The sequence below is a fragment of the Clytia hemisphaerica genome, unplaced genomic scaffold (genome assembly GCF_902728285.1).
Source record: "Clytia hemisphaerica strain Z4C2 unplaced genomic scaffold, Clytia hemisphaerica genome assembly, whole genome shotgun sequence".
Lineage (NCBI taxonomy): Eukaryota > Metazoa > Cnidaria > Hydrozoa > Leptothecata > Clytiidae > Clytia > Clytia hemisphaerica.
In genome coordinates, this window is record NW_027103551.1 from 2,117,892 (window position 1) to 2,142,350 (window position 24,459).

General features: G+C 35.1%; 1 protein-coding gene across 1 annotated transcript in view; it reads right to left on the minus strand.

The window, feature by feature from the left end:
- LOC136800083 (microtubule-associated protein futsch-like) overlaps window positions 1–2,343 on the minus strand; it is a 32,799-nt gene extending 30,456 nt beyond the window's left edge. The window contains exons 1-2 of the mRNA XM_067056694.1: window positions 1,947–2,343; window positions 1,423–1,533 (exon numbers count right to left, since the gene is read on the minus strand). Coding sequence (XP_066912795.1) covers window positions 1,423–1,533; window positions 1,947–1,976 — 141 coding nt within the window. The 5' untranslated portion in view covers window positions 1,977–2,343. The remainder of the gene's footprint in view (window positions 1–1,422; window positions 1,534–1,946) is intronic.
- Window positions 2,344–24,459: the final 22,116 nt, after the last annotated feature.

The following is a 24,459-nucleotide window of genomic DNA, read 5'->3' on the forward strand; positions in this document are numbered from 1 at the left end:
CGGGTGCAGACATGACATTAGATGAAATTATAGGGAAAGAGCATGCATGGTTCCATTAGAGATGAGAAATCAAGTTTATAGATTTAATTAGATGCTGTTGATCATTTTAATTAGCTAATTATAATGCGATGCCAATCGCCTACTGTGTGTAATCAACTACAAAATATGGATTTTTTTTATTAGAAAATATTAAAACACAAAATCTGAGAAAAAAAGCCTTCAATTGTTCAGTTGTTTATTCAACTTTGGATACATCTGATGATTGCGTATGTAGCAAGAAACTTTCAGTTATGTATTTTACATGGTGATTTTTGAAATATAACTTTATTGAATTTGCTCTACGAAGAGTATTGAGCACTCTTTTAATGGTTGTTCAACAAACACATTATAACTTTTGATGTTCTAATAAAATATATAAAAAAACGAAGGAATTTAAACAGATCTCATGGCAGGCTAGGTGACGTCATCAAGTTATCAAAGAGGACATTAGACAATTTTTGATTTGAAATGATCGTTCAATTTATAAGAACATCATTCTATCAACATTCCGTTAAACTTTCATTTTTGATGTCATTTTAATGCTCTATTTAATTTCCAACGTTTAAAACTTTTTAATTTAAAAAAAAAACTCTCGGCACAAAAAAAAGTCTACACTTGAAATTTTTGTATTGATAATATTAAAGTGCGAGAAAATATCGATCGAACATTCCTACCTTGCCTACAACAGGACATGAGATTAACATAATTTTAAAAAAATTTAAAATTTTTGTCTATGAAATCATTCGACTTTACTTAGCTGACAGATCAGCACTGGACGTCTTTATGAGTTAATCTCATTAATATTCAAACTCAATGAAATAAAATTAAAGCTCTATTTTTCTCTTTTCTATTTTTCTTACCAAACTTTAAACTTATAAAGGCTTGTTGATTTTTATAGTTATAGGTGTGTGCTCTGCACTCTATAATGCAAATGCTGTTTATAGCTTACTCCATTTATAAATCAATTCCGAAATCAAAATTTATAATTTTAAATTTTCCACGATTATTTTGAATCTTTCATCGCAGAAATAATACTTTTTAATATCCTATAAACAATTTTGGCCTGGGATATAGATTTTTGCCTTGGACACTGCCCATTTTTTTTTTGAATGTCTGTTTTTTTTCGTTTCTCACATGTGAATCCGCTCCCCGGTTTAATCAATAAAAAAATGAAAGTACTTGACAAATTCAGACCCACTATGTCTTTGGTTTCATCCCCATTCGAAATTAAATGTTAAAAAATTGCACTCTAAAACCATCCCTACTACATTTTTTGGAACAAAAGCATTTCTATTACCATTGGGATATCCAAAGAAATATTTTATCTTGATGTGGAAAAAAACAATTCTACCGGGGCTGTGAGACAGGGATGTAATACTGTACCTCAGGGTCGAAATCAGCATTGAGTTGAAGTAGTTCTTCATCAGTGAGAGAATTGAGAAGATCCCAGCCTTCGTCATCCAGGAGATCATCCAGGTCCATTTCGTCTCCTGCCTATAAACAAAAGAAAAATTGGTGGTTCGATTAGAATTAAAGTAAAATATTATAAATTGAATTTTTTGACCTGATCATTCCAGAACGTGGCTTTCTCTATAAAACAAGAGAAATGGCGATGGTTTGATGAAAAAGTTCTTAGAAGAAAAGCCGAAATCAATTCAAGTGTATTTTGATCGATCGTCGTTCCAACACCAACAATGTGTTGATTTTTACCGGAACATTGCAAACACCAATATCAGTGCTGGTGTTTGCTATGTATTTCATTGGCTGAGTTATCATTTTAAGAAAAATCTACAATAACATGATAAATGTTGACAGACAATGTTGCAAAGATGTCAGAAACCAGCTTGTCTGTTTTGACGTATTGAACCAGACAATTGTGGTAGGTTAACCAATAATTTCAATGAGACCTTTTTAACCATGTTGTTATTGGACGACATTCAAACTTTCTTCATCGAAGCCAAATACAAAGACCATCTGTTGCTAGAATCACCAAAGGTTGTCAATCAATCGATGTCTTGTGAAAGGAACAGATGATCTTAAGGCCAGATGCAATTGATGATGTTAAGTGTTCGTGATAGAATCATTTGTGTTCACCAAAATGATTCAGTTATTCCAGATGTTCGGTTGTCTGCTTCCTGGAGTATGTCTACCAATATCCGAATCTTTTACCACAAGGTAATCACAAATTATCAGAGTCTTGATTTCTATTTGTTTATATTTTTCAGTGTACCTTGTTTACGTTAAGATATATAAACAAGAGATGTGATTTCATTTTAGAGAAACGTGCACGTTAACAACACGGTCCGAAAAATCAAATCTCTTTTGATTAAGACTTATAGAAGACAGGAGAGAGAAAGAGAAAGAGAGAGAACATAAGACTCACAGAACAACACACAAAAAATGATAATCACCATTTTACAAAAAACAAAAGAGTTAATGACAAGAAGAGAGGATATTTATTAATTTACTCTCTCTATTTTTTTACTGATATTATAGGCAAGTTTGACATTTTTCAATTTAAGACAACAAAAAAAGAACATACACATCTCCTGACATATATTCATGAACAAAACAATAGGAACAACCAGTGACATCGTTTTGCATACACCATACTTCTGTTCCAGAAATCTTTTACACAAGAACAAAGTACATAAGATCATGAAGGTACAAAACCCAAAATTTAATAACATTGTAAGAACATTATGAAGGCTTTACAAACACTATAAGAATATGTAAGTTCTCAGGAAATCATACTCGAAACGTAAAAAAATAAGAACATTTTAAGAACCTTTTTAAGCTAAAACTAAAAATTAGGAGCATCTTTCAAAGAGGCATGAACAATTTTGACGTTCTTATATCATATTTAAATATGAATGTTTGACATAGTGTCATGCTAATCATGTCAATAGAACAAAGACAAAGTATTGTAAGCTAATACTTATTGCTATGATTAAGCTCCAGCAGCGTCCATCAAAACGACAGCAAACTGATTGTAGTAATTAAAACGCCTAAAGTAGCTTTATCTGATCAATTCTGTACCCCTTGTTGTAAGAACATTTTAAGAACAAGAACAATATTATAGGAATATCGATATACAGAATGAGCCCAAAATTACAAAAAACAATTCTCAACTTAGAATGACTGTCAACAATAGTTGATAAAAGGGCTAAAGTAAGGGACATTTGAATCAATGCTCTTACTAAAATTTGTTATGAGAACAAAAAAAAAACTATTCGAGTTTAAAGTGCTGAAGTAAGAATAACTGAGACCTAACCCAATTTTCAATTAGTTCTTACAGAAAGGTTTTGGTACATAGTTGATATACTTAACTTCCATGACTATATAGTAGACTATGTTTTTGTTCCTATGTGTTTTAAAAGTTATAACTTTCAAAAATTTATTAATTTTCAGATTTAAGTTTCATGAGCAGCTCCAATCTAAGAAAACTGGCAGCTCAATATAGTTAAGTAAAAGCAGTGAACAATATACATGAGCTTGTTTTTACATTGACACTTTTGAATATCTTTCCAACGAAAAAAAAACTGCTTTAGTATTATGATACTGGCAAATATTTCTTTAAATAATAATAATTTATGTTCTACATTGATGATACGTACGTACTACAAAATTCAAAATTCAATTTTTATCAAATACTTAACTTCAAAGAAGGATTTTCCTTCTTTTAAAAAATTAATTTTTGTTTTAAATTGTTTTTTGACCCTTGATGATATATAATGAAATTTTCGATAAATCGTGACTCAGAAATTGTCACGAAAGTCGAGACTTAACACAGACAAATATTATTGACCCTAAACTCTATTAAAATTCCCTTTTGAATAGACATTGTTTTGTCATCTTTTTGGAAATGCATTTGTCCAAAGCAATCTCAACAATCAGGTCAATTTATACGCTGTAACTCATACAGAAAAATGTTTTAAAAACTTGAGTGAAGTCATGCGCACTGGGGGTTGAAATTTGTCCAGGTTAAAGGAAATTCAAATCAAACAGATTTTACTTATACTATATTACTTGTTATATGGAGTAACCACTAACCGGGAGATTGTTCGAACTCGAGTTATAGAGGTTCGAGTTATGGAAACCCTACTGTACATATAAAACTAAAAAAGTGTCATGATCGACAGAAAAGTGGATAAAATTTCAAGATAAGGAATGACAGAAAATTGTCATTTAAAAACTCATAATAAAATTGTTTATACATCAAGGGCAAAAGTTACCCAAATAAAAAAATCATTATCACTTAATATCAAATCGAAGTCTCAAATTCTAAAAAGAGAAACCGACGAATTTTCTAACCAGAGATGAGGGCCATGCAGGTTTCTTATAAGAGCATCAGTAGGTATAGTGGTATAGTGGTATAGTGGTTATGGTACTTGACTTCCGCCTGGGAGGCCCGAGTTCGATACCCACCGTGTCACTACAGTTCACTTGGCAAGTGAATATACCTTCGCCCGGGTCAACCCATGCCATGTGACAGGGAAATGGGTACCATTACTCTGACAAAAGAGTGTGGGTAGATTAGACAGACATTGTGACGTGCCGTGGCACTTATAAGATTCGGCCTCGCGTGAGCATCGCTCTCCCAGTGTTGTTCGAGTGTCATGGTATACACCATGGCTTGACAGCTCGCATCTATCAAGTCGCAGTGTTTGTCAGGGCCGTGATCCCTACTCCATCGTAGGTAGGACCAGTTCCGAGTGCTCATATCATATCATCTGAAATTTTTAGAAGCTTCCAGATGTAATAGTAGTCTTAATAAAGCTAGCCAATCTTAGAAGCAAGCAGAGTTACACGTCTTTTTTATAAAAGCATCCAAAATTTTTGAAGCTTTGGATATTCTTAACTTTTTGAGTTTAAAGCCTAAATATGTTCTTAACATGTTCTTATTTTCGCCATTTTTTGAGTAGTTTTGTTCATTTTCTTAAGAAATCGGGCGTTTTAGAGTCCGCAACGCCTTAAAATGTTCTTAACTTGTTTTTAATATTTTGGCCATTGAAGCCTTATGTTCTTATATAGTTTGTTCGTAGAAAAAAAACATGCAGTATCTATATTACACGCTGCCTTATACATTATTACATCATATCATTCTATTTTAATATGAATTTAGATAAACAGAGGAAAGGACTCCCACTCTTAACGGATATAGAATTATAAAGGTAAACCGACCCAGCAAAACGATTTCAAAATTATTTCATTTCTCACTGTCTGTGATCTGTAGGCCTTTACAGTGCAGAGAAATGTCAAGCCAAATTTCATAATATACATTTGACTCTCTCTAATTCGATCTTCATGGGCCCAAAAATTTCTTTGAATTAGAGAAAGATTCGAATTACAGAGAGTAATTTTTAAACGACTTTAAATATTTTAGTTCGAATTACAGAAATATTCGAAAAATAGAAGTCGAATAAGAGTGAGTGAGTCAACTGACTGTATGCATACTTTGATCGTTCTTGTAAGCCTAGGACAGTCTTTCAAAACTTAAAATGACACCTGTTGTACGTAGGCCCATATCGGAAGCAAAGAGTAAAAGGGCTACAGTTTCCATACACTTTTCCTCTATTTCCTAATGAAATTTGACGAACGTTTGCCTTTTTTTACAAAATATGTTCAGGTGAACTTCCGAACATAAAAAAGTCTTTAGGAAGGTGAAGTATTTTCAATATAGCGTTCCGTGAATTGGGCTTTTCCAGAAAAAAACCGTATACCCCCTGTTGAGGAAGTCAATCCTTTTGTGGCTGGAAATGCTTTAACCCACTGGAATTCCAGGCAATTTCAGGTTTAAACCCCTCTGGAACTTTGAAAACTAAGGCTACCCCCATTGAATTCCAGTTATTTTTGACAGATAATTTGTATCTCCCTATGGAATTCCGCCACATATCAAACCTTATCCCCTTGGAATATTGCAACTAAACATTATACTAACAAACCCAAGCATTCGAAGCATCTACATACACCATTTTAATATAATGCAAATTATTGCATAAGTTTTGACATGAAGCAATCCGCATCAAGATACAAATCTATCATTTATAAGACGTACAATTACACAAGAGTTGATGGATTTGATCAATCCTGTGGAGTCTACAAACGGATAATCCGGTACAAAATTATACAAAGAGGAACGTCAATTTATTCATTTTTTCTATACTGATGCAGCCCATTGAAATGCAAATTGAGTCTCTATAAGGATCCAAAATTCACAAAAATCGAAATTTCCTCTCACAAAGGGTGTTGATTTTCCAAAATGTGGACAAAAAACAAGTGAAAATCGACAAAAAGATTGAGAAAAGTCTCTCTAATCTAAGGGAAACGTCAATTCTTTCTCTCTCATTTTGGGAAAAGTCTCTCTAAGGGTCCCAAAAACACCAATTTTCCTCCCTCTAAGGTTCAATTTTCGATTTTTGGTTCGGACATACCCGTCACCTATCAAACCTAGTACCCCCTCCTCGGGTGTTGCAGCAACTAAACATCTCCTTCTCAGCATTGCGGTGGGAATTTTGGGCCATGGGGAGGAGGAGAAATTAGCGAACAGAACTCAATGGGGATGTACAAAATTTAGAGTATAATTTTCCACTGGGGTCAATATTTTGGCTAATTTTTCTAGTAGTGGGTGATTTCACACCGGGTCTGTGACACAGGGGTGTAAAAACGTTGACTCTCTCTGACGTAAGAGGAACCAAGGGACCAAGAACTATGGAAAGATTCGGATAATAGAAGTTCGAATTAGAGAGAGTTTACCGTATCTTATTTCTACCATAATTGAATTTTATAAGAGACAGGGCTGGGTATAAAATCGCAAGTTTAACTTTCCATTTGCCTGTGACTTAAATCAGGGTTAGAAAAACAATCAAGTAGTCAGACGGCTGAGAAATAACGTGCGAAAATTATGGCTGATCCTCGATTAATAAGTTTTGGGGAAAATTTGTCCCAACCGGGCTGTGAATAAAATCGTAAGAAATTTTTTAAACCTTGGAGCAAGATGACAAGGGATAAAGAACGGATTACGGAGAAAATGTTGTATGTCAAAAGTGATTTAAAACGAATTGATGCGAGGATAATAAAACGACCTTGGAACGAGACAGAATTTTCTAAATCCAATTAATTTTGTCTAGTTTTAAGATACAAAGAGGAAAAAATCGATAGGTAGATACGCAGGGATTTCAAAACAGTACAACTAATATTAGACGACACTGAACCAGTATTGTCAATATAATTTCAAAAGGCCACGATTTATATGATACAAAGAGGAAAAAATCGATAGGTAGATACGCAGGGATTTCAACACAGTACAACTAATATTAGACGACACTGAACCAGTATTGTCAATATAATTTCAAAAGGCCACGATTTATATAAAGCTGACTCTCGCTAATTTGAACTTCAACGGGAAATCTTGTTTGTTCGAACTACAGAGAAATTTGAATAATAGAGACTATTTTAAGTAGGTTTCTCCTTGACGGGGACTGGGAACAAATTTGAATTAGAGAAAGATTCGAATAATAGGAGTTCGAATAAGCGATAGTCCATTACAGTCCTCGCAGCTTTTAATGACGAGATATGAATTATATAGACATACGTTTAGAAATAAAGGTCGGAATGTTTGACGAGTTACAATTATGTATGTAATCAAAGTATGTGTCTGGGAAAAAATCTTTTAGAAAAAAACTACAGCAAATTATTTGGGAATTTAAAGAACTCGTCACCAGTACAAAAGTCTTTTGAATATTAATATCCACTAGCCGGTACCCGGCGTCGCACGCCGGTTTAGCTGTTGCTGAACGCATTTTAAAGTCCTTTGGATGTTGGGAAGCTGGCTTAAAATACGATGAAGTCAAAATTAAAGGGAAAAATTATCTTCAAAGTTTGACTCTGTCCCTCCCAGGTCACGTATCTTTTAACCATATTTTGAAAAATATTTTTAAATTGTTGCAAAAATGATCAGAAAGGGCGTTATTCAAACTATACCATACCGGCGACCTGCAACGTCCGAAAAGGCTTTGCAATTAGATTTTTTTCTCGCTTCGCTCGCTTTATATTTGCCGTACTTGTTGATGATTAGGAAAACTTTGATGTCAAGATAAGAGGAGTGAAATTATAGACATGACACGAGATTCGTCGAAAAAAGGCAGCCCGTGGGTACTTAGGCAAGAGAAGGATACGGGCACGAGTCGTTCTTAAGGATGCCTTTTTTTAAATGGCAGTCCCTGTAAGGGTTGGAAAAATCAGAAAATCAAACTTCAGTCCCACTAAGAGTCGGTAAAAATAGGGAAAAAAATCTTTTTACCCCCAGAAAGATAGAAATTTAATCAAATTAGTCCCAATAAGGGAAGTAAACTTCACAAAATTTCGCTTTTTTCTTCTTCTCTCTAGTCTCGCTAAGGGTCCAAGGGCCAAAAGTCAGGCAGCTAGGCACCTTTGTCATAACTTTTCGAATTCAACAATGAATGACTTAGATTTACAGCAATATAATTATCGACATATATGTTTATAAGTCCCTTTTTACGAAGAAAGATCTCTTGTTTTTACCGCCTTTCGAATGTATTGTTAATGTTGCTGTTTAGTTGTTCCAACAAACTTGTCTTGTGATTCTTATGTTTTAAATGTTTTAAATTTGTTTTGTTTTGAAACGAATTCGAATGTCTCAAATCAAATAAGGTCGTTAATTACATTCGAAAACATAAAACAAAAGAATAGAGAGAAAAAAAGAAAAAAACATAAGAGGCGGGCTCGGGCACGTCTGGGCAGATATTATAATCTATCAATCAAAACAAACTTATCGAACAACTCAAAGTCTTTATAAAACGGCGCGAATCTGATTTAACACATTTGTGGAGCAAGAAGCAAAAGTCATCTTTTAAAAGAACAAAACATTGCGTTCGAAAACGAAAGTGACACACAAACACACATACAGACTACGGCTATTAATATATAGATGATAAAAATCAACTTTAGATGATTGAAATTTTAAGTGCGGAGATCTCTCTGGAGGCAATTTTTTTAAAAAGCTCAGGCACGGTGTCACATATAGTAAATGAGGTAATTCATTCTCTAAATATCTAAAAAAATATTTAAAAATATTGTAATACAGTTGAAACTCTCTAATTCGACGTTCTACTATTCGATAGGCTCTTTTATCCGATGAAACTTAAAATCCCCGTCAACAAGAAACTCTCATATAAACGACACTCCCTTATTCGATGAAAATCCATTTCTCTTTGAAGATCGAATTAGAGAGCCAACTGTATTTTTTAATTCGAATTTACATGGATTTTTCAAGGATTTTGTGTCTGCTTGAAAAATGGAAGGTGTTTAAAGAGCTTTTAATATAATTGCCAGAGAGTTTACAAATATTGTTGAACGGTATTGGAACGTAACTCTTTAAGCTAAAATTACGTTAAACAGAGGATCCGATCTAATTAATAGGTTGCTTAATAGCCTGTAATTAAATGAATACCCTTTAATGACAAAATAGTTAATCAAGTATGGCAGTAATTAGACGTTCAATTTTAATTCAAGTTCTGTATCCTAATGCGATTAATAAGCCCTAACAAGACCCCCTGAAGACATGTCCTTTTCAACCTAATAATTGCGAGTGAAAAGAGTTCAGCAGGGGGTTGACGGAAACGGCATTGTAGGATTTTGGGTGAGTCTATTCAAAGTGTATGTTTTTGATAAGAACGTCCAAAACTTCTTAACTCTTTTTAAGACTAAAAATGTTCTCAAAATATTCTTATTTTCACCATTTCTTGAGTATTTTTTAGACAATTTTGTTAGAATACAGTCCATAAAGCCTGAAGATGTTCTTAACTTGTTCTTAACATTTTAGCCATCGAAGCCTTATATTCTTATATATTTGTTCTTATAAAAAACGTGTATAGGATACACACATGTGTGCAGTTGTTTATGAATTTGTTCCCATGGTTTAGATTTTGTGTAGAGATTAATAAAAAAATCCTCATGACCTAGTTAGTTAGTAATGATTGTCAATTCAAGCGGACACTCGATATCTATTTCCGGAGGGGGGGGTACTTAGGCAAATGGATGGTATGGTAAGTTCCGCCCGTAAGGGTATCTTTTTTGGATCTCCAAAGCCCCGCTAAGGGTTGGAAAAATCAGAAAATCAAATTTCAGTCCCTCCAAGGGTCGAGAAAAAAGGAAAAGTTCAACTTTTTACCCCCGGAAAGATCGAAATTCGGTCAAAATTGGTCAAACTTGGCCCGATAAGGGTCGTAAAATTCACAAAATTTTCCTTTGTATTTTCTTTTTTAGTCCCGATAGTTTAGTTTCTTTTTTAGGGTCTAAGGATCGAAAGTTGGACGGAACCCCCCCCCCCCCCCGGTCAGCTCGCAACCCTAGTACCCCCGGGCTATTTCGAGCTTCCATTATTAAAAATCTATAATTCGAGCAAATTATCAGCTACATCCCAGGCCACCATCAAGATTAGACCATTTTGGTTCCGTGTAATTGGCGGTACCAAAAAATATATACACCCCTGTCTCACAGCCCCAGTGGAACTTATTTCATCGGCGGGGATAAAAATTCCTATTGATATCCCAATGGGGAAAGTAATTATTTTGTTCCAAGGCTCAAAAATCCAGTGGGGATGGTTTTGAAGTGCAATTTTTAAACAATGAATTTCGAGTGGGGATGAAATTAAAGCCAATTTCCCAATGGGGCTGAAATTCCAGGGTATTTTCTCCCCGGGGACGAAATTTTTGCCCAATTTCCCAGCGGGTCTGTGACACAGGGGCGTATATATGTTATGTGTATAGTTATCAAGTTACTCAGAATCAAAGAGAAATACTAATTGGAGCATGCGTATTAAAATAAATCTTAAATTAGTAAACAATGAAAATTCTACAGCCCTTTTTCACGTCAATATAAACTCGGCAACTGTTTCATCATATTTCAAAAGTTATCTCTCAAAATTAGAGTTAGACTATACTCTATGTTATTCCTCTGTCTAGTAAATATAACTTTGATCTTGAGTAAATTCGATAGAGTTTTATATAAGTTGTTTGAGTGACTATGAGAAGTATGAGACTATATGAGACTATGTATGAATATAAAATAGTTTCAAAGGTAATATCATGAATTTCTATTACTATTTGGTTGAGTTACTGAAGAGGCTCTTAGGTCCATTATAGACGCTTTCAATGATCAATCCGACAAAAAGCACCTTGGACTGAATACACCATAGAATTTGGCCACAAGTTAAGAATGTCATTTTTAAAGCATTTTCAATTATAAATTGCCAATTACCCCACTTACTGGCTCACTCCTTTCACAAAAATACCATTTTATGCTTGAGACGTATGTACTAAATGTTATATCTAGTCTGAATTAGGATCCTACCGGATCCTAACCTAAGAATGCTGTACGAATATTTTAGGATGATTTTTCCCAAAAAGTTAAGAATATCCATGATGAAATGGATTTACACCATTCTTATAAAAAAGCGTGTAATCTGTGCAGCAATCAAAGTGGATGCCCACTATATAACTGTATATAAGGCAAATGGTATGGCGTATGGAAGAGGCTTTTGAGCCCCATTCTTTTGGATGCCAATTGAAATATAGCCTAAGTAATCTCCTGTCCCTTGTCACCAAGCAACAAGCAACTGGCAAGCCTTTTTGACCGTAGTATTAAGTTTAAGATTTGATTCAAACTATGAATAAAGATATGCGAGCTACTCGTGTGTGCTTAATTATAGGAGTCATTTTACAATTTTTGGAAAAAAATCACCCCCTTATAACTTTATAATGACCCCCCCATTTTATGACCTTTAAGCTACGAAGTGTCAAAATTGGCCAAAAACCTTAATTTTCCTAGGAATTTTTAGCAAAATCAGGTCAATAGCACTTTAAAATAATTACGACCCCCCTACTTTGTTGATTTTTATCTGGACTACCCCCACCTGCTTATTCCGCCCCCTACAATTAAGTACACAAAGCAGAGCCATGATTCAGATTCATGTAGATAGAACTTTTTGAACGTCAAAATCCTTATGACACTAGAAACTTTTTGATAAATAACGAGATTGCTCACGGGAATTTTTTGACCCGCATCCCGCGCGATCGTATTTAATCGCCCGTGCGTGTACACTCTGTCTGCTGTATATCGGTACTGTATTCGAGAACAAGCTCCTCTCTTCAGTCTTTGAGACTATAAAGGAGATTTGAGAGTGCCCTAACCCATAGGATGGAAATTTTCTAATTTCATAGACACTAGCAGGGTTTACACCCCGTTTGCTGAATCCCCTTACTGAATTGGAATAAGAGTCACTCTTCAACTAAAGAGTCCTGAAAATCACGATGATTGATCGGCTCTTGTATGTTGGAAATAATCATTTCTTTAAGAAGTTAATACCTTGACAGGGTAAAATTATACAAGTCATGGCAAATAAAGATATGATATGACTAATCATTGTTGCTTAAAAATTATCAAGTCTGCGTGGCCGAGTGAATAAGGCGTTGAACTGCTACCTGTCAGGGTAGCATTTTTGAGAGTTTGAATCCTAAACGGTGCGTTGTAGTATGTGTTATTTTGTCAGTACTGACCAATCTTTTTCTGGTTTTATGAGCTCTTATTGATATTATTGAAAATTCCCGTTAAAATTTTAAGAAACAAATATTTTCTAAGTAGCGTCACCTCAGCTTGATTTTGTCATCAAGTTCTGTATTTGGATCAGGTTAGATAGCGGTTGGAGAGGCAAGAGTCATGACTTTCCCTTCTCTTGAAAATCCAGTATTCCAAAACTTTCAACTAAAAAAATACATAAAAATCGACTATCGTCTTTTTTTGCTATCTTACAAACACCTTTTTCCGAACCACAAGTGACTGATTAACAGGTCTAAAAAGTGATTGACAGATGCGGGTTTGCTATCAGAATGTCACTAGAAATCGCGAGAACCATTTTAGGGGACAGAAAGTTTGATCGGGCATACACGAATATTACTAGTCATTTTATTAACACGAATTGAAAAATTTCGTGTTAATTAAAACCTCTTTAATTAAAACTAGCCGTGGTGTCCTTGAAAAAGCAAATAAAATTCGTGTTAATTTTTTGCGTGTTAATTTCAAGGCCGTTAATTATGTGTCTAGTTACTTTCGTGTAATAAGGTAGATTGAAAAACTTTTAATTCTCCGATGTTTATAGGTTTGTTATCCAACCAGAGGACTTCTACGTCAATCATGAAGACATTTCCATTCCCCTTAATTCCCCATTCCCCTTCACATTTTCTTTATAAGCAACCAATAAGCTACCAGGTTGCTAAGACAGAGGGCTCTAATTTCATTATCTAGTAAAGTAAAAGCTTTTTAGATTATCTAATCATGGCAAACGATAGCCCTTGACCCAATATGCATAACTACGGTATACTCTCAGGTGTCTAATGAACAAGGGGGGGCTGGAATAAACAAGAGGGTCGGAAAGATTATCAAATTTAAATTAACAGGGGGGGACCTAATTTCCAGGGGGTTGGAAATTCTAAATACCCCACAAGATGGTAATTATAAACTAAAACCTGGCTATTTAGAGCAAAATAAATGATTAAGCTGATTAATTAGAGTTTCTTATAAAAATTTGCGTATCAAGGTCTATGAGACTAGTGATATGAGATGAACAGTTTCAAAAATTCAGTACTGGGTGTGTGACATTTTTGAGATGCATCCATTCCCCTTAATTCCCCATTCCCCTTCACATTTTCTTTATAAGCAACCAATAAGCTACCAGGTTGCTAAGACCTAAAAATATAAACGTTGTGCATAATGTTTATATTTTTGATATGGTTAAGTCAGATATATCCCCTAACGGATGCATCATTTTTTACCTAAATTGACTTACTATATCTCAAGTTATACCCAGAAGTTAAGTGTGACAAAAAATGACTTACTTTAAGGATGACATATTTCAGTTTTTTTACCCATAAAGTAAGTCTTTTATTGGCATAATCAACACCGAAAGTTGTTCATATTTAACTACTGGATGATATAGGAGGTATGAAAACATGGAATTATGTTTAAATTATTTTCATCAGTTGATTGTGACAGAGAGTTGAACATAACAGGGTAATTCATTTAGTAAGTCATTTATTGTCACAAAGAATTACTTCATAAATATATTTTTGAAAAGCTGATAAAACTTCCTATTACATGTCAAAATTTCAAGTCTTGTAATTAATTTGAGTAAATTTTATTCAACTTTAAAGATTTTTTGTCCATTTTTTGTGTTCTAAAAAATGTCACACAATTTTTGAAACTGTTCAGGTTGACCTAGAAGAAGGTATTTCTGTCAAATGATAAAATCTCGTCAAATCAGCCATAAAAATCAATGTTCATAAATGTTGAATCTAATTTGTAAGTAATTTGTTATGAACACCAAAATGAGGTCAAGACCATCATACCATTTATAATCTCAAAATATAAGGGTGATAAGAGAGAAGATTGAAAACAAGCTCTTTCTTTCGAGATTAACGATGGGATTCCTTAGTAACAGCATTTATAAAGGATTAAATAGTGGATTTATCATAGTCGGATGTGTTCAACGCACTGGGCTCGACTTCAGATGCTATAAACTATTCATAGGCAAAATTGTAGCAAAAATAAAAAACCAAAAGATTAGTACCCAGGCCAGAAAAAATAAAATTTTTGAAAAACGAAAACAGCACTCCCAGATATTCAGCCAAGGGAACAACAACTGTGAAAAGTTTCAGCCAAATCCGACCATTTTTGGTTGCCTCAAAGTCTTAGCCTCGTTTTGGCGAAAAACTCGTCCCCAGGCCCCAAAAAGTTTTCAAAAAATGAAAAAAGCACCCCCATATATTCAGACAAGGAACAAGTGTGCTAAATTTCAGCCAAATCCGAAGTCTCCACCAGGCTGACCTAAAGTTTTTGTGACAGACAGACAGACAGACAGACAGACAGACAGAACGTTGGCAGAGATCTGAAGTATACAATACGAGTATATCTTTGAAGTCTTCGGATGTCCCTATAAACCTTTTGAGTGTCAAGCCTTAAATGTTATATGTTGTATCGTTTGTCCTTATAGAAAACGTGTAACCAAGATTAAAACCGTAATAGTCGGACGTAATAAAAAGAAATTCTCAAAACAGATCATCATTCTGCCAGCAGCAACATGCTTTAAAAGAGATGGTACAAATGGGATGGCTCAAAAGGAGTCATGGCCTTCAGAGTGAACACGAGCCGTGCGTGTATAATCAGGATCTGCTGGGCGATTATTTCTTTGCATATAGATCACATAAATGTTAATAATAGTTAATACATAATCACAAGTCTCTCGACGTAAAATACAGAAAATCGAACCAGTTGATCAGGATTGATTTTTTATAAACAGGTCAAAATTTGACTCTCGAGTCCCAATGAACGAATGACTGTTCTATTAGAGATTTCAGCTCTACAAAGACCTGTGTTTTAAACAAAAATAATTCCAGCTAATTTTTTACATATATTCTCAAGTTCCCTAAAATGTAGCTTTGTGTTGTTTTCTTTACAGTAACAACCAATGCACCAGTAGCGTGGTGGCAGCTGCCGACATTTTTTTTTTTTTGGGGGGGGGGGGCGCCGAAATAGAAAGGGCGCAAAAGGAGGCCTTTGATTACTAATTTCGGCACCCCATTGCTCCTTTAAAACCTTAGATATGGCAGTTTTCGGCCAAAAAGAGAGAGAACACCCTAAAACTTTCGTGCTCGTTTCGCTCGCGTAACCTTTATAAAGATATTTACTTTTCATAGGGGGGCGCCAAAATCAAAATTTTCGAAGAATGCCTCCCAAGTTTAGTCCACCCACCACGCTAATGCGAATGCATCCGGGGGAGGGGGGTGCTTGGCCAAAAACGGGTACGGGGATGTGCCGCTGGTCAGGTCGCAAAAAAACAAACTAGAAAAATCAGTCCCTCGTAGTGTAGCTTTTTGGGGGAATTTGTAAAAAATATGGGAAATGTTGAGAAAATTTGGAAATTTCAGTCCCATTCAGGGTCACTTAAAAAAAACGTCCCACGCAGGGTCCACTTTAGCGCCACACCCCGCCGGTCGGCAAGGGTAGTACCACCAACATAATTCAGTCTTTATTTCGAAAATGTAATCTAAATGTTAAACGTGATTCGAAATTGACCAAAATTCAGCATCAATTTACGACCTTTGCAGCCCATCTGAATGTATTACAAGTGAAGAAGGAAGATCCAAAGACACACTTGAATGTAAGAAGTGCAATCGAATCGTACACTACATTTGTTCAAAGCTCCCCGTCAATCAAATCCAGTTATGTCTAACATACAAATCAAGAGATTTGTCTGTCAAAACTGTGTCGTGATCATCCCTGATCTATTCGAACGGGTTAATTCATGTGAAACGTCTAAAATCTCAGGATTCCGAAAGGAGATTAAAGCTTGCGAAAACATAATGAAAGCCCAATACGTTGAAATCAATCAATAGACGTCAATACTATGATCATCGAAATAAAGGATAGTTTTGAGACCAGACTGGCAAAAATCGAAAAGAAGATGGAAAACATCATTGAAAAGAAGTAAGAAGAAGTAAGACCACGAAGCTACGCAGCAGCCGCAGCAAGGCAAATCGAGAAGAACATAGAAAATGCATTTCGAAGGGAAAAACAGGAGGAACGACTGATACAATCCACAGCATGTAATTTATTTCTTCATGGAGTTGACGAATCCACTGAAGATTCAGAGGAGTCAACCAAAATTTACGACAAAGAATAACTTCATGAAAAATTCCTACCTTTGATGCTACGCCTAAGGAATATAAAGATAGAAGAAACACAAAGAATCGGGAAATTTTCAAAAGAAAGAGAAGATGTGAAACGCTATAGACTGATCAAAGTCCGATTTGCAAACGAATGAAGACAAAAATACAGTGTTGGGAGCGATTGCCCTTCCGGATAACAGAAGACCTGACAAAGAGTGAAAGGAAGACAATTAAAGAGTGGTGTATGAAAACCCAAGAAATGAATAATTCAATAGAGGACACAAACTTCAAAGTTAAAGTCAGGGAGAGCCCTAGGAAAAAACTCTACCTTAAAAAAATGTAAACGAAACAAAGAGCGGCTCATAGGCCCATGTGCTCGAACGTTGGCCTGCGAACTTGTATAGCATTATTACTATTATTAAAATATATGACCCCGTATTGAAATTTTGACCAAATAATTGAAAAGAAAGTTTATTTCTACATAGAGGCATTGAAAACTATTTCAATGTAAAAGGAATTTTTGAAATCGAATCTAATCGAAAGTCGAATCGTTCATGGAAATATCATCTGAAAACTGTTTACGGAGATGAAAACCGAATGAAAGAACGAACGCCAATCCAGGGACTGAGAAGGCCATCTCAGCCCAGGTAAATTGACGGCAAAATCATCTTTGGGATTGTGGCAAATAGAATTAGTTAAACTTCATCCAAAAAATGACTTTGTCAACGAATTATTTTAAAAAGCAGTAATACTAGGAAATTTCAGGTTGAAAAAACACGCATACGGAAGTATGGATTATATATACCCAAGAATACGATAGCGAGCACATCACCGAAAACCGGAATTTTTGATCCCGTTTGTTAGCGAGTTCCACTTTGACGATTTTTGAAAAAAAGTAGTCTTTCAAGTGCTTTGACGCAAATTCGATATTTTCGTGACATAAAAAACAAAAAAACCCAGGCTCCAAACATTCGAAAAAGTATCAAAGTGGAATAGACGTTACTGCGTAGAGCGACCGTAGTACAGTGGTAGAGCATCCGGCTACGGTTCGCAAGGTTGTGGGTTCAACCCCCAGCCGGGTCATACCAAAGATTTCCAAAATGGTACTTGATGCCTCTCTGCTTGATGCTCAGCAGCTAAGAGAAGGATCAAGGGTAAGTGGAGAAATCCAGGGAGAAAGAGTGGCGCCCTCCCTACCTTCGGGTAGATAGCTATCGAAAGAGGAGCCTTCGGGTCGCCTCCGACTGCGGTCGCAGACTTACTTACTTACTGCGTAGAGAAAAACCGTGACGTCTAGTATAGGCTAAGAATACGATGGACATTACAGATTTACGAGATACCGTTGGCAACAGTAAAGAGAATAGAGCAGAGATGCAATGTACTCATTAGAAAATGGTTTGGTCTCCTCTCAAAACTGAATGATACAGTGCTATACGGCAAGAGCCACCAGCTACAACTACCAATTAGCTCTAAAATAAAAAAGTATAAGGTGGCAAAGGTGGCAAAGGTTATAATGTTAAGGTTTTCAAACGACATTAAAATAAAGGAAAACTCCATCCTAGTGATGACTTGGAGAAAATGATAGGTGAGGAAGCAATCTGAAAAGCAATATCGAATCTTAGCCATGCAAATATCTTTTAAGCAAGAAGCAAGAGAGGGAGTGGATAAATTTTGACCATTCCGGAGGTAGATAGAAAGCAGAAGCGTCAAGCAGTGGTAAAGAGGGAAGATCAGGAAAAGCGGGATATCTTCACCTTGTGATATACCCCCAACAAGCCCAATGTGTAAGATAGGAGGACAACGTTGAAGAACGCAAGATTGGGTGGAAGGAGATGTTATGCTATCACCCGCGAACTTGCTTAGATAAAATGTAGACGAAGACGATAGGTGTAGATGTAGTCAGACGGGAATCCTCAGGCACATCCTACCAAACTGTCATAGCTCTCTCGACAGTTATACGTGGAGACACGATGAGATACTGAAGATCATCCACAACGTGCCGAAAGGAAAGCTCGATGAGTTCAATGATGGATGCCTACCCAAATTGGAAAAAATCATCAGGATGAGATTTTGCAAGTTTGGAAAGGGTACGTAATTCAAGAAGGTTCCCCGAACAGATGACAGATGACAAAGCTTCTTGAAAATGGTAACAGACTTGAAATCTCGGTTAATCTTTCCTGTCCTAGTGACTGAACAACTCCCAGACACAGTCGTGTAGTGTGGCAAAAGGAAGATATCTATAATCCTCCAGCTGAATGTACCATGGGAGGATAAGCCGAAGAGCGAACAACAGAACGTTATTCTGGACGAGGAATGTGAGGGAAAAGGCTGGTCAGTCGAATACTACCATATGTCAGTTGGAGCACGAGGATACATTGACAAGAGGTTTGTGCACCTGTGAAACATTTCTGCTGCAGAAGAAGTTTGGGAAGCCATCAAAGACCTGCAGGAAATAGCAGAAAGAGCTTCTCGTTTGATTTGGATGAAAAGAGAGAATCAAAACTAAAAAGCAGTCACTATCAACAATGTAGCTCCTCGAAATGAGGGGCCCCGCCACTTCAGCTTGACAGCCGAGGAAAAGGGGCCAAAACTGGATGATGTGGCTCCTCCTGAAGATGCAGTTGGCGGTTCCGATGTCAGAGATGGCTGCTTTCCGCATATTCTCTTAAATTTCTCACAAAATCTCGTACTTAACTCTCAATTCTTCCTGTTGTAATCCAATCGTTAACGCTAGACTCCTTGCCGTCTATTAAAATCAATATTGACTCTCGATTTTCAACATGGTTGGTACTCTAGTTGTTGATCATTTCTCAACTGATGCCCTAAGCTAAGTCTCACTGAGAGTTATAAACGCGAGCGATATGATTAGATCGTATCAGTTTTTGCAAAAGAAATTAACTAAAATCAGCCCAAGAAATGACAATGACAATCTATATTGTTGGAATATTGCAAATAGAGCTGACAATATATTGCAGACACCTTTTCAATATAATGCGCACGTTTTTTTCAGACCACCCGATATTGCGTGACAACATCCATATTGTGTAGTTTATGTAGCCCTTTTTAACCTACTTAGCTTTGGAAAAATAAATTAAGAAAAAATTAGAATGAAGCAACATTAAAAGATAAAAAGAATAGCTTACCATTGAAACGGTGTTCTTATTTTTATCATTCATCGATTTCTGTCTCATCTTGGGAATAAATCACTTATTTATGACGTCACAATCGAATTCCAAATCACAACAAAAAACAAAAACAAGTGAAATTATCCACAAAACAAATGGGACGATTGATCAAATGAATATAACAATAAGTTTTATAACAACAACCAATGGAAATCAAGTATTATTTCTCAATTACCAATCAAATTACAGTAAACTTCTTTAATAGCCAATCAAAACAGATCTTTTACTGTATTCCCTTAAATTAATTGGTCGTCTCTCTTATATAAGCAATGTTAACAAGCAAGTAAATTCGAATGTTTTTTTTTGTTATTTAAATTTTACTTGGTGTTAATAATTTCTGAAAATAAAAGATACGAATTAATTAGTTTTAAGGACCATTCCAGGAAATTGTCAACCATGATTGGAGTCTATGTCCAATTTAACCTGACGTAACATATTCCTTCCTCTAAAAGTAGATTATTCAACTATACGTTATTCGATATAAGAACATAAGGCTTCGATGGCCAAAATATTAAGAACAAGTTAAGAACGTTTTAAGGCTTTATGAACTCAAAAACACCCAATTCCCTAGTAGTAGTAGAAAATCGCACAAAAATACTCACAAAATGGTAAAGTTAAGAGAACTTTAAAAACCAAAACCAAAAGGCTTAAAACTCAAAAAGTTAAAAACATCTGAAGGCTCGAAAATATTTGGTCTTCAAAACGTCTCAAACTGCGGTCAAAAGCTTTATAACAAATTAAGTACAGTTGACGCTCTCTAATTCGACGTTCTACTATTCGATAGGCTCCCTTATTCGATGAAATTGAAAGTCCCCGTCAACAAGAAACTCTCATAAGCGAACGCTCCCTTATCATGGCTTCAGCCCCCTTACTTTTTTTTTGGGGAGAAGGCTAAGAAATATTTTGGCCTTTAAAGAACTTGGGGGCTAAAATTACCAAATTATTTGGGGGGACCTAGATTGTTGGGGGGCCTAGATGATCTGACTGAGACTCTGGGGCTGTTCAGCTAATTTCAAAATATCTCTTATCTTACTATTAAATCAAATATAAAAAGCAAAAGATTTGTAAACATAAATATTGATCCAAGTAAAATTTAGTTTTTATTTATCATTACTGCACCTGAAGTGTTAGGGGACCTAGCACAAGGCAATTTTTTGGGGGGAGCTAGAAACCTGGCTGAAGCTATGCTTATTCGATAAGCTCCCTTATTCGATGAAATCCAATTTCTTTGAAGATTGAATTAGAAAGTGTCAACTGTAATTGTAACCTAACAAATTGAAAGGTGAATATGATGAGCAAAAAAATTTTTAACTTTTAATTTAACTTTTGATTTAACTTTACACCATTTTAGTTTGCCTAGAACGTCAATATTATTAATTACTACTCATGACTTAAGCCTGAGGCTCAAACTTCTCATTACTACTTTGCCTCCACGTATCTTGGCATTCTCAGAACATTTTGTTTAGCCTTATGCTCGTTACTCTTTATCTCGATAACCTAGGCTTTGTCCTCAACCAAACATACTTAGATTTTTTTAGAATTAACAACTTTTTACATATTTATTATTGAATAAACATACAAACATTTTTTATTATTAAACCAATTTCATTTATCTTATTTTTGTTAATGCTTTTTATATGTAGGGAGAACAAACATTTATGTTGTTAACTACTGAAATATATAGATAGATAGATACCAGTAATACAGTATAAATTTAGAAATTTACTGTTTTTTCCCTTCATTGCCAAATCAAGGCTTCTAAAAACACGATTCCAAAAATAATGTTAATTGATGCAACAAAAAAACTTTTGTATCTATATTCTAAGCTTTGATAAGAAAAAAAACTCAATTTTAACAAGGCAAATTATTCTTAAACTATGAAAAAATCAAAGTGACACAGATTTAAATCACCACAAGACAAAATAAAAGAAATTTTGGCAAGTTTCCGCCGAGTTGTTGTATTCAAAGACTTTAGACATCATCATTTTTCTACTCAAGGTATACTAAGTTATGCTTAAATACTTTATCAAAAAAATTATGGGCATTACATTTTGAAAGCTTAACTTGAAGCTTAACTTAAAGCTTAGCTATTAAGACGTTTATGATACTTTTATACCGTTAAACTTTTTAGTCAAAATGACATCAATATAAGAACTGATGAAACCTAAAAACAAGAGCACGTAGTTTTTTTTCGTTTTTTTTTTCTTCTTTTAAACCACTATTCCACCTTGTCTGCCTCTGGAATGTTTCAACTTTGGAAATTTCGTGAAAATCTTTTTTTAAGAAGAAGTCGTTGTAGTGTCAATATTTCGCAAATTTAAAAACCCACTTTCCCTTAGAAAAAATTGACGTTAATTACTTTTTTGAGACCCTTTGGGGCACAATGTACTTGTTTACCGCAAAAATTCCAAAATTTACGAATTGACCGTTGACAACATTAGGGGAAAGGGACCCAATGACGTCACGGGTTTGGGAAAAACAAGAGCACATAGCCACAACACTACTGAAAAACAAATTTTTGTTTTATCCCTACAACTTACTTAATTCTTTGGTGCAATGAAATCAAGAAAAATTTGTAGAATTATCAAGGATTTTATAACAAAGTGACCGAGAATGAGAACAAGACAATCCTTTAAAATTTGTTCCTTTAAAGGGTCTGATATTCAATATTGAACAAGCTACATGCTGAATGGACCTACCTGAAGGGTAATGTAATAAGAAAATGGCAATAATAGTCAGACAAACTAAAATATCAGAAATAAATACCAAGCCAATCGCGAGAAATGCTCATTTCCCATAAAAGTGACAAAAGGTAATTTCTCCAACAAAAATCAGACTTTTACGGCCAAAAAGAGATTTCAGGGAAAACGGTTTCAGCAAATCTTTAGATTTTTAGAGAACTTTTTCCTCTGTCTTTATGTTAAAAAATGAGAATAATATCAGCAAAAACTAATGAAGTAATTTCGCACCCTTTTTTAGAGGGTTTTTTGGCCCAAATTTGCCAAATATTTTTTTCTCAAAAATTGGGTTTCATCAGATTTCAAACATTACTATTTTACATCATTGTGTAATTAATCAGAAAAAATACCAAGCAAATCGTGGAAATACCCTTGCCCTAAAAATGACAAAAGGGAATTTCCTCAAATAAGAAAATCTGAATTTTACAGCCAAAAAAATTGAGAAAAAAAAGGGAAATTCCCACCAGTTCACAAACGATTTAGAAGTACTCTAACTTAGTTTTAACTCTGGGTTTCAACGCTAGACTTAAGACTAAGGACCTTAGGATCCAAAATGGTCCAATAAGGCTCAGATTATAACCTGGAAGTCTATAAACCCCTCCCAAATTAAATATTCGATTAGATTAAAAAAAATAAATAGCTCAAAAACAACTTTCTTGCCCGAACGAAATTTCTAAGGAAATATCCAAAATTATCAATATATCTTGACCCAGATTGCAGGAAATTCCCTTATATTAAAAAAGAAAGCACTACAATTAAAAGGACTACCTAGATACAAGAAAAAGGTCAATCTCGCGCAATTGATTTATTTGAATCACTAACCTACAACCATAAAGTAAAGTATGAATAGGATACTTTTAAAGCGCGTCATTTCGCCCTTAAATTCGTAAATACAGCATTATTTATTTGACGACAACTATAAAGTAAAATAACTGCAATTGCATCGCTTGATCGCTTGATCTGGAAGGGGATATATCATATTTTATATTTTTTATGAAAAATTAGATTTATTTTATAGCGTGCCGGGAAAGCCTCCAGAGTTATATGATTGTTATAGGAGTGTTTTATATTGAGAAAAAAAAATTGACATCAAAAAAAAAATCTGGAAGGGGATCAGGGAATATTTGTTAATGAGATTTACATAGAGGGTAAGAAATTTGATATTGTCTGATTTTCTAAAGTGAGATTTTTGTGACCATTTCCTCTCTTCATTGAATAGGATACTTGTTTCGAAAAGTCTTGTTTCTGCTTGTTTTTTTTGTGAAATTCATCTTTTCTTTTTTGTTTGACAGCAATCTCAACATTTACTTGGAATCTAAGCATTGTTCATTGATAAATGATATGAGCCCTCCCCACTGGGGAATGGATGCTACTCCTTACGAAGTAGAAATTCCTCATTTTTCAAGTTGAAATGCTTAGCGCTGCCCAGACACCACTGGGCTAGGATAGGCACAGATACCGTGATGCATAGTGGTGACACTCGAACTGCGTGAGAGAGCATATAGCTCGTTGCAGGCACAGAACAGGATGAGTGACACCACACACCACAATGGTACAGCACCCACACTCTTGTATCAGAGTAGTGGTACCCAATTCCCCTAACATGGTATGGGTTGACCTGGGCAAAGGTATGTTCACTTGCCAAGTGAACCATAGTACTACAGTGGGAATCCAACTCGGACCTCCCAGACGGGAGTTAAGAGCAATAACCACCACACCACTACGCCTCATTGATAAATGTAATATGTTATAGAC